This window comes from Teleopsis dalmanni, chromosome 2 (genome assembly GCF_002237135.1).
Source record: "Teleopsis dalmanni isolate 2A chromosome 2, ASM223713v2, whole genome shotgun sequence".
Lineage (NCBI taxonomy): Eukaryota > Metazoa > Arthropoda > Insecta > Diptera > Diopsidae > Teleopsis > Teleopsis dalmanni.
The window spans coordinates 59,592,148-59,604,595 of NC_051847.1; the positions used below are offsets into that span (position 1 = coordinate 59,592,148).

At 30.9% G+C, this 12,448-nt stretch overlaps 1 protein-coding gene across 1 annotated transcript; it reads right to left on the reverse strand.

Annotated features, from left to right (window-relative positions):
- Positions 1–4,098: 4,098 nt before the first annotated feature.
- Positions 4,099–7,763, reverse strand: LOC119686145. The gene is made up of 2 exons (XM_038100627.1): positions 7,579–7,763; positions 4,099–5,175 (listed from the first exon to the last, which is right to left on the reverse strand). Exon 2 carries the CDS (start codon positions 5,147–5,149, stop codon positions 4,304–4,306), a length of 846 nt encoding a protein of 281 aa, XP_037956555.1. The 5' UTR covers positions 5,150–5,175; positions 7,579–7,763; the 3' UTR covers positions 4,099–4,303.
- Positions 7,764–12,448: the final 4,685 nt, after the last annotated feature.

The window sequence follows — 12,448 nt, forward strand, 5'->3', positions numbered from 1 at the left end:
TTTAGACTCTAAATGTTTATCGAAGCTCATTCTGAAGTAAAGTTAGATATTTTATGTTTCATCTAAATTTTTATTTACAAATAAAGAAATAAATATATATTATATAAATAAATAAATATATAATAAATAAGTATAAATAAGCTTAAAAAATCAAATGAACTCTTTTTAACTCACCTAAATTTTTTTTTTGGAGAGGTGGTGAAATGAGGATAGAGCAAAAATATCTGTTGTCAGTTTATTGTAGCTAAGATTAGTAAAAACCACTGCACTGCAGATTACAGATGTACCTATAAACCATATACAGATCTATCTATAGTCACCCCTCACTTACAGAGTATTCATCTAAGTCCAACTTTATCTATGAATTGTAGCATTGAACCTACATAACCGAATTTGATTTCCTTGCACGATATAAGATGTACATGCAGGTACTTGATTGCAGTCAGTATTGTTATTATTATGTTTAGGAAGTATGCACTGCAAACTACAGATTTATTTTGTCTCTTTATGACAGAATATTCACCCAAATCCAACTTTCTCTATGAATTGCAGTATTGAACCTACATCAAAATTACTGAGATTTATTTCTTCATCCAATATTAGTTACGCACCTAGGAACATCTTTCATTCAGATATCAGTGCGGGATAAACTCCGAGCACTTGTATTGAAATCTCATATTCTTTTTTACAGAACCAATATTATACGTTATAGGTCAAGCAATGAGATTGCGCCTTTCTTGGCAAGTTTGTCTGCAATTTCTTTGCGGGGAATTTCAGCGTGACCTTGAATCCACAGGATTAATATTTGATTGTTTTGGTTAAGGACATTCAGCTTTTCAAGATACCCCATTACCAGTCTTAATATTATCTGATGACAACTGAGTGCCTTTATTGCTGTCTGGGTATCAGTTAGGAAGAGTAACTATGGTTCTATTGTATGGTCTACTGTTGTATGCAACAGTGCTGATACTGGCGGAAAATTTTATATCCATATACATATCTGTTTGTTTTGCCCAAGGATATTTAGCTTTTTGAGACACTTCATTAGCAGTCTTGATGTCATTTGATGACAATTAAGCGTCTTCACTCATGTCTGGTTATCAATTAGAATGGCATTCTGTAGTTTTGGTAGTTACGTTCAAGGTTAAATTATAAATTATATATCAGATTTTAAACATTTTTTTAAAACTATACTTTACGAGTAACATTAACATTATATTTTCAGGAAGTTACTTTTTAGGAATTATATATTTCTTGCGATTAACACAACTACCGTATGTTATCTTTAATCATCTGTAGAATCGCCGCTTTGACTAGGATTAAATATGAATGTAAAAAGGGGTAAGTAAATGGACACCATCGGAAGTATTCGTTTGCCTTCCGTATAACATATAAATGTCAGTCTTTGTATATTTATGAGTGTATAAATCAATGTGTCTTGCTTTGTATAATTCCACCACAATTCCACTCTAAAAGTAATCGTAGGTCTAACAATTATTTATAAACTCAAAAAATTGGCTATTTCTTAAGCGTGAAGTTTCCATTGTAATTTTTGGTCTGACATTATTCCCAAGAGTTTTGTTTCCTGCTGTCATTATAACCCCATACCACTAAGTCCGATAGATTTGAATTGCTCGAGTTTATATTTCTTCGTGTGTAATGGTTTATTAAAAATCTTTACTGGATTGATATTCAGTCCTACCACAAACACTTTTCTTGTTAGTCTTAGTTGAATTAAATTTGTACTAACACAGATTTAAAAACTCTCATCAGAAATACACAGATTTAAAATATTAAAAGAAGGAATAAATGTTTATGATCTTTAATATCAGCTTTGTAATCTGATAGTATTTGTACTCTTAATGAGTTGTTGTTATTGTTACTACTCTCTGTCTTCTAGACAAGATGATGCAACTAAATTCTTCTGTTTCTGACCACATAATGTTATGTTACTTTGTGAATAGAACGAACCCGCCTATTTTGTGGTTTCTATTTCTTCTATCTTCTGAGAACATATGTATTGATGTAGTTACTACTGTTGTTACTAGATACACGTTTGAGTTTCTATTACTATTTGTATTTTTTTCTTCCATTTTGGAAGTCGAAGAGTATTCTTATTTTTATATAGTTGTTTATATTACTGAGTGAAATTTAAAAAAAAATTATTTCTCATATTTAATGCTAGAGTGGTATTTTAGTTAAAGTAATTTGAGAATTTTTAGGGGGTGGAGCTTTTGAGAAATATATTGTTGTTGAAATGAATAAAACCTATTTTAAGTTCATTACTATTAACCAAACTGGTCACGCATTAAATTAAATACATTACAAAGCTTTTTAACAGAATGGTTAAAAATAACTCTCTAACTAATAGAGCAGAAGTATAATAAAGGTTAAATTTCGACCTGCCGCCAAATACTAGATACATTAAATCGATACATAATTTAACATTGGTAAATCTTTATTCTAAATAGGAAAGAAATCCACGTTAAACCATAGATTTTTTAACTTAAAATATTTTTAATAAAGGAAGTCCTTTTCATAAGTTTTTAGCTAAGAACATTTTGTAAATAAAGTTAGCTTTCAAAAAAATTAATTTAAAATTAAAATAAAAAAGCCTTTAGTTATAAATATTACCAAAAATCCATTGAGTTACCCAGAGGTATAAATCTACTGGTCTATTATGTCATAAGTAATAATTACTAATCAACTCAACACTGCATATTTCAATGGCCACTCATCTTACATACTGACAGGTTCAATGATACTGATAGACAATGCACCATATTGTCTTGGTGAAACAAAATATTAATCTTCATATGGCATGCGGTGGTTTTTTCACAATTTCTCCTTTCAAACGATCCAGTAATGCCGTGTAGTAGTTACTATTGATGGCCAAAATGTTTTCTCTTCTCGAGATAGTCAATGAAGATTATATCATGTGCATTCCAAAATACTGAAGCCATAACCTTCCCAGCCGACTGTTGTGCTTTTGGACGCTTCAGACGTGGTTCACCGGCTGCAGTTCACTCAGATGATGATCGTTTTGATTCCGGAGTGAAGCGATGGATAAATGTTTCATCCATTGGTACATATCGATGTAAAAAATCTGATTTATTACGTGTAAACATGGCCAAACACTGCTCTGAATCATCAACACATTGCTGTTTTTGATCGACTGTGAGTAAACGTGGCACCCACTTTGAAAATAGCTTTCTCATGGTCTAATGTTCATGCATAATTGTAAACACACTGCCTTCTGATATCTTTACGGTCTCAGCTATTTCACGCAATTTCAATTTACGATCAGATATAACCAATTTTTAAACTTTTTGGATGTTTTCTGGAGTAACCATCTCAATTGGACGACCAGAACGTTCACCATCATCGGTGTCTGTACAACCACGTTTAAATTCAGTAAACCAATAACAAATTGTTTTTTTCGATGGAGCAGAGTCCGAGTAATACTTTTGAAGCCATTGCTGAGCTTGTACAGTATTTTTTTTCATCAAGAAGCAATGATAAATTAACACACGAAATTGTTTTGAATCTATTGTTTTAAAAATAACAAAAGTAGCTTCACTTAAATGGCTGTCACTTTTTTTCTGACTAATCGAAATGTCATGAAACTTTACATATAGTCTTTTGAAGGTTGGTACTCCATAAATATCATAAGGATTTGACAATGGCAGCGCCATCTGTGTGTCAGTCACACGATTTATTGAGTGATGTAATAACTGCTCTTGAAATATTAAAAGTCCGCCATTAGGATAAAGACAAATAAGCTTTGAAACGTCGACGAAAGTTATATAGAATTCTATATAATAATAAAACAAAAATAAAGACTAATTCATAAGTTCTTATTTTATGTTTCACTTCTGTCTTTAATTAACTGTAAAAAATTATGAAAATGAACTAATAACTACTTTATTTAAAAAATTTTTTCTTGTTTTATATAAATTATCCTATAGTATCCAAAAGACATATAGTATTTAGTCATCTTTAACTTACCATAACACTTAATTGAGACAATGAAACTAAAAAAGCTTTTTTAAAACACTAAAATATATTTATTCCAAAACTTTTCTAATTTTTTATTTTCTAAACAAATAAATAAAAATTTTCACCAAAATAGTATTTCACAAATTCCAAATAGGGCAGCATAATTATCATCCAATCTAGCTAAACTTTTCGACTCATCTCAAATATTCAAACGTAATTCATGTTATCTATTGTAGCTTTGAATAAAAGTAAAATAACTTCTTAAGACATCCTTAAAATCTTCAATGCTTTAATTTTGCTTTGATTATCTATTGGCCCGAGCACGATTTGCACGTCTATTTTCACGCCTTAACTTTTTCATGAGTGCATTGTCTTTTGCCAAAAGAAAATGTGTTGGAGTCTCATCATCATTTAGCTCTCGAGTCATTCTATCTTCCAAAGTAATGTCGCTCTCTGATAGGAACACTTTTTCTTTAGTAACACCATAAACCATCAAATTAAATTCCCTTCGCACATACTTCCAAATATTACGAGTCGGTAAAACTAGAGTCACGCAAAATATGGCTAAAATTAGATAGCTAGCAACATGAAAGCTACTTCTCTGGATCGAAACGACCAAATCCTTTGAACCCCACTTAAATAAAGATAACAGTAACACTACCGTATAGGCAAACCATCTACAGATATAATTCAATATGACTAAGATTGTATGCCAAGTATAAGTAGTGGATAAATGAACTGTAAATCCAATCCAACAGAGTTGCATGAGAAACGTCAGCATTTTAAGCATCAAAGGAAACGTCCCATAGCCTGGGAAACTTGGTCGCTTTAATGTAACAAAGCTAAACATAAGGAAATAAAAAGCAGTGTACACTATTGTATAGAACTGCTGTTCAGTATGCTTCATGGAAATGATCGGGAAAAAGTGGTACCCATACCAAACAACTGCAACAATGATGAAAATTATCACTTCAGACATTGTTTGACCCTCATTGCGTCCCCATGTTATTACACGTGCGTTAATTATATCAGCCAGACCGGAAGGCGAAGCCTTTATAAACATTCCTTCATAGATTTCAGTATCGGATTTATATGGTTTTAGAACCGGAACATTTTTTTTTGCACGTTTTTTTTCTTTTCGTCTAGGCATAGTTGATTTTTAATTCAAAGTTAACACTAAATGAGATAAAATTTTTATAAATAATAAGTTTTTATATAAAATAAAATATGTCATAACTTGACTACTAGATTAACTGTGATTTTTATGAATATTTTATTATTCTTTATAATATATAATGAAATCCATATTTCCTACGTTCTTCGATTATCCTATATACTACCTTTAGATTTCTATTCTTCTATATTTGTTGGCACTAGATGGTCTTGGTATCCTTATATATGGCAACACTTATCTAATTTTGCCAGACAAATCGTTATGCGATATGCTTCAATGGTAAATTTGCATGCTACTTTTCTTTATAAAGAATTTATGTAAATTGTCGCTCAAAAAAAAAGCTATAGGAATGCAACTAGCTTTGATCGGACTGTCACTCAATAAATGGAACACGAACGACACCCAAGCTGCCAGAAGTTAGAAGAGGCACTAAACATCAACCACTTGATAGTTTGATACCATATAAAAAGAGCAGGCTATGCGAATACGCTTAATGTTTGGGTACCATATGAATTAACACGAAGAAATTTGATTAAACAAATTATGATCAGTGAAGCGAAACGATAAAACATGAACGATAACAAATGAATTAAATTCGATAATACAGAATGCAAGCGGTCTTAGTATAATCCGGCGACTCTCCATAGAGCCTGGATTGACGACAAACAAAGTTAATTTGAAGTTGATTGATTGAAAGTTGATTGTTTGGTGGGATTGGAAAGGAATTATCTGTCAAAAGACGTTTCAGCCTGGTACAATGGTGAATGCGGTCCTCAATTGCTAAAAACTCACTTGTTTGAACGAAATAATCAAGAAAAACGACAAGAATTGATCAACAAAAAATGGATTTCGGTTTCATCATTACAATGCCAGGCTACATACATCTTTGATGATGTGAAAGAAATTGACGAAATATGGTGGAAAAGTTTTGATGCTCCCATCCTATAGCTCGGATAACTATTTATGTCGGTGTCTGCAAAACTCCCTTAATAGTATAAAGTTGGCAGAATGAAGAAGGATTTCCCACTGAAAAAAACTTGACAAAGTTTTCCGCCGTTAAGCCATAGAAGTTATACAGGTCAAAAAAATATTTACTTAATTTGAAATTAATTTTCGTGATTAAATTTCTTAATTATAACCTTTTCTGTATTCGAAGTAAATACTTTGACCGTATACATAAATTTATTTTCTGTAGGTTTAAAATATTTCACAACCTAATTAGACGTCCTAGTTGCTATTTTTAAAATTTCACTCCATGTTTAACTAACGAACTCCAAGAGCAAATCTAGCCCGAAACCTTCTCCCAGATCAGTCAGTTGTCCCAGTTATATTTTCCTAGTTTAAATATTTTAAAATGGGATTACTTTCATATATAATAATATGAGTTTGTATAAGTAGTAGTAAATAATAAATTTAATTAAATATTTTATGAAAATAAATTAAATATTTAATAAAAAAAACATACTCACATTTATAGTGAAATCAGTGATGTTTTTGGAGTTAATCTGAATAAATTTTTGAGTACATAAATTTTAATAAGATGACGTTATTAAACCGTTATAAAAGTTATATTAGTTAGAAAGTAACAAAAACAAAAAATTTTAAAATTAAAAAAAAGTGGGCAGACATCCCCACTTTAAGTCCCACGTCAATGGCGCTTTACGCATACGACACGTGCTTGATCTACTCGGATCGGGATGCCATAAATGTAAGTAACACTTTACAGGGAAATATAGACTTTATGGTGGAATACTTCCAAAACTGGAAGATTAAAACTAATAAGAACATAGTCTTCTGAAATCATTGGTGTTATCAATTATACTAACGGCTCTAGGACAGGTAATAAGTATTTGGGTAGTGGTTGTTTCTCTGAGAAAATGAATGGACATATATAAATATGAAGGCTTTTTTATGATCGTAATATCTTTTAGAAAAAATAACAAGGAAATGAATAAAGAATTATTACCCCGTAGACAGCTAATTAGCGGTCATTCCGAAGACTTTGGTTGGGTTAATCTGTAAGGATTAACGTTAGCAAGGTAAGGGTAACAAATGTCATTCTAACGGAAAGCGGTTTGTGATTTGATAACTCATCATATGCAATTTATTTCATATATATAATTTAACTACTCTTGTCCTTACTATGAAAATAATGAAGAAAATGTATCACACTTGTTTAGTCATTGTCCTGTGCATAAACAGTTTAAGTGAAACCAGATGAAGACTTACCATTTTAATCAACCACAAAATTTTACTTAAAAAGCAAGTTATATAGAATTAATATATATGAAGAATCAATTCATAATTTTGAATTCATTGAGATTTCTATGGAAAGTCGATAGTTACCAAGGTATGAGTAATTATAGTGCAAATTTTTTTAAGTTATACCACATAGAAATACTTACCTAAGGCATAAATACGATACCCACTTCAAAGTGACTAACACCCACTGCAAATTTGTAAAACGTGTTTAGTTCCAGAGAAAACCAATTAATAATGACAACAAAATATAATAAACTTTTTAAATTTTGAAATTCTAGTAATGTTTAGTTTAGTTACTTCAGTAGAATAAAATTTGAGATTACATTAAACAGAAGCAAGAATATATTATTTAATACTTTTTATTATTTCGTGAAATGTTTATTCTGGCCAACTAGATCTTATTACTTACTCAATGATTGCTATGAATTAATAACTAAACTGAAAGAAAATGCGTTCTCAGCTTTAATGACATGGTACCTGTGCACTAGAACAACGACATTCTATAGGTTTCAGTTCCACTAAGCTATGAACTGTAAATACGACTTCAGAAATCTTTAAATAATGTTTGGCGACTCTGTTACTGAAAGGGATCTTTTAGCGTTCCTGGAAGTCGCAAACAAACCTATCACTCAAGGTTTAATTGTATCTGATATCGCTAAGAATAAATAACATTATGCGTAGTTAACGACTAGCCTGATTAATCCAACCTAATTTATTAATATTATTTCATTTATTACAACAATAGACTCAAAACTGTTTGTTGCATTGTATATTATTATAATTATAATGTTTGCACTGTGACCTACAGACCTATTGTGCCCCTTGATGGACTTTAAGTAATTCTACAAATTCAAGTTCTACAATTAACTTTTTTTTGTTTAACGATGTGTAAAGCAATCAAGAGTTTTAGTCAAACTCGTCCGACAGTTCGCCCACTCATGATTACCGATTTGGTATTTAATCAAGAGATCTTTCAAAGCCCAATTTCCCTCTTTTTTAGAATAAACAACTAAAGTGTCTATGAACTGTACTTAAAAAACATAATCATATGAAAAAATAAAACAATAAACTAAAAAGCAGCCACAGTTCCACCTTAATGCACTATATTCCGTAATAAATTGAGGAAAAATAGTATAGGTTGACAGGTGGACTTAAAACCATATGATTCGCTCAACAGTCATGGTTTCGCTATTAAAAGTCATCTAGGTTATTATAAATCAGAATCAGATTAGTGACAATAATACTATTTTAATAGCAATAATTATGAAAATGGTTTTTGCATATCTTTTGTAGTATCGTTGCATTGGTGTCAGTCTAACGTCCTTTGAAAAAAACAATCTCGTACTAATTGACATTAAAGATGTGATATACTACACCAGCAAAGGCAGCACTTTTAGCACTTTTTACCTAAGTAGGTAAGCAATCAGAGACCCATTAGCGTCGATTTACCACATTTGATGTGCTAAAATCAACATATTCGTGTCACTCTCGACACAACTCCTTTTCCGTGTGCCAGCAAACTTCTTCAGCAGCAATTGTGTCAATAGAGGAAATGTGGGTCAAAGCAGCTCATGTCAAGTGGCACAATTTAGCACTTACTCAATCTTCAATCTCGTAAATTCTTAAATAATTAAGTAATGAACCCAGCGCTAAACATGAAAACATCCAAAAATATATTAAATGTAATGAAAATACTAGTGTATATAAAAAGACTTGTACTTCTTGTACTCATCATCAAATCACATGAACTTACATATGAAATATTTAAGGTTCAACAATTCTTGGTCATGTTTACCAACTTTTTTTTTTTTTGTTTTATTGTGAGAACAAACAAATGGTGATCACTTAATCTTGGAGGCGTTCAAAGAAAGTTAAACAAATTCTTTAAATAAATATTTGACAAAATCATTGCTTAGACATATTTATTTTTAGTCGTAAATTTTGAGTTAGATTGGAAAGCACGTCTATGAGATATACCAGAGACTGCGCTTAATAGGAAGATTTTACCTTTGTTCGAGTTAATATGGAAAGAATGAAATTATCATAACTTAAACCGATAATTGAGAAATTGTTATAACTCAAGCAGTTTTATTTGGGCACTTAGTTACGCCCATAATCGCAAAGTACTTCAATTAGCGCCTTTGCAGTTCTATTTGTGTAACGTCATGGCTGCTTGCCCAATCCGAACCGTAAATACAGCAAATTATTAACTCCAATGACTAATTGAAAACAATGAGACAAAATATTTAAATGATTCATTTTGAAATTGTATTTACTTAACTTTTTTCAAAATAATTTCATAGCAAATATAAAAAATTATATGCTTAACAAATTGAAAACGTGGGAAAATTTTTGACGTTAAAATATTTTGAAAAAGTATGAAGAAGTTAGAAGTTCTAAAAGGTAATGCTGTCAAAGTGGTATTGAACACACGTGTAAGTAATAATTTTTTTAGGATTGACTGAATACTTAAAAAGATAGTAGAAAGTGGTTAATAATAATTTTATCCTCGTAAGGTTTAATCGGAAATACAAGTGATATCGCGGAACTTAAGAACAGACATCCCGATTGATAGCCATACGTTATCAATGCGCTTAAATCTTAATAGGTGACATCTAAACTGATTGTTGCGCTTCTAAACCATAATTGTCCAAGAAACTTAAGTATGGATTTTAAAGATTTTGAAACATTTTATGGTTCAACATATGGTCCGATATGTAATATATTGTTAAACATGCGGAAATAAGCAATATTTTTAGTTGTAGCTCCAAAACCAACTTTGTGATTCTTGAAAGTGTAATATTTTGTGTTGGTTAGTAAAATAGAGTAAAATCACAGATTACTATACTGTCCCAATATTATAAGGTTTATTATACTCCATATCGCCTATACCCTAAAACGATATAATACCGCTTAAAAATTCTAGTAGGATATTTTGGGCTGAACTATAGCTTAAATAAACAAAGTTTTGTCTGTAATGGGATCTGCATATTTACTGAAAAGAAAGATATAAGCTCCAGTAACGCAAAGATGACCTACTGTGCGCTTAAAAGGAGAAAATAGTTATGAGATCACATAATATAATATATGATGATAAATTCCTATTTATTAAAAAAGTTCATTAAATATTACAACTGTATAGAGAAAATTGGACTGACAATATCATTTATTTTACGATACAACAAATTTTAAAGTGGTATTACTATTTCCTCTTCTTATAATAATAAAAGTAATTATTATAGAAAAAAGACTTTAATGTCAAATTAAGTGAATTTATATATTTATATATTCGAATCATTAATTATCAGTGCTTTTTCGGACATGAATCTTTACAAAAATAATAGATTGTTTTGAATAGATTGTTTGAATAGTTCATTTTGTGTATTGGTTGCACTGCAAGTAACGTTTTTGTTAAACCACTAAACAGTTGCGATACTTAAAGTATAATAGCTTGCGCTTGCTTACTAAAATATTTATAACTTTTCTCTCGAAAACTTCAAATGCTACTTTACCATTCTGTGATAATGTCCTATACAAAACATATACTCCGCATACTCCAGAAGTATAGGTAGGACTAAGGTCCTGTAGAGCGTAAGTTCTAGCTCTCGAGAGAGAGTGCTCTACATGCCAATGGCCTGTAATAGCAGCTATTGGCAATAGTGATATTTTGTCTGATCTCCATGCTGACAAAGTTGTTGTTTTTTGCGGCGTACAGTGTGGCAAAACAAAAATTAACCGAACAAAATTTGATATTTTCTGATATTAAAATAAAATTTTTGTAGGTATTTTGGGCACTAAAACTCAACTTTCTACTTATCATAGATTTTGAGGAAACTCAGAAAGCTGAAAATGAACCATTTTTTATACAGAACTTAGAGGGGTTCCAGTAGGCTGATTAAGCTCAAATTAGATTTAAAAGAAAGACCATCTGAAAAACAAATTAAATTTAAATTTTGTTTCAATATCTCTACTGGCTCTACTGGTATCGTATTTTGATCAGCAAATTTCTGTTGTGTCACACTCTACAGCGGTGGCAAGGTAAGTTAAATCCTTGACAAATATGAAAATATAATCGTTGGCCTTAAAAATCGTAGATAGATATTTTAAGACTTTACCAATACTGTTAATATTTCATTTGAAAAAGTTTAGACGCTTTAGTTTTAGTATAAAAATTTCGACCGATTATTCTAATCATGTCTTTAAATGACACATCTTTTTTATATCGTCTACCTTTATTTTGTATGTATACTAAATTTTATAACATAATTGGATTTAATATAACTGATATCTTGATTATGAACGGCTGTGGCAAATGTAGAATAATAATGTATTAATACAAAAAAAAAACCAAAAACGATTTACAATATTAATGATAATTGTGGTGTCTTGCCGTAAATGATATGTATGGTAATGAGTGGTCTTACCAACTGACTTTATTAAAAACTTAAAAGAGTTTAAGAGCTAAACAATATGTGTAATACCTCCAACTCAAAAAATACCCAGATTTTGTAAATAAAACACACAAATTTAGATTTTATTCCAAATTTATTTTATCCTCCTTCAAAATATGCTCCTTCTGAAGCGATACACATATGCCAACGCTTAACTCAATCTTCCACACACTTTTCGTAGGCACGTGCAGGTATGGCTTTTAGTATCTTCGGCGAATTCTCTTTTACCGATTCAATCGACTCAAAACGCTTACCACGAAGGAGCAATTTGAGTTTCGGGAACAGGAAAAAGTCACACGGCGCAAGATCGGACGAATATGGTGCGTGAGCGATGACAGTGGTTCGCGTACAACAAAAATTTTCCATAGCAAAAATCGCTAAATGCACTTAAGCATAACAGGTGCTGTAAACAAGCTAATTGACAGATGGCGCTCAAATTTGTATCATATGTCAAGAAAGGGTGTTCCAATATAACAAAAAAAGGTCTATTACTTAAAGAGTAGTTAACAAAGAACAAAATCCAGATACTTTTTGAGCAGAACGTGTAACTTGTTTTGTGTAA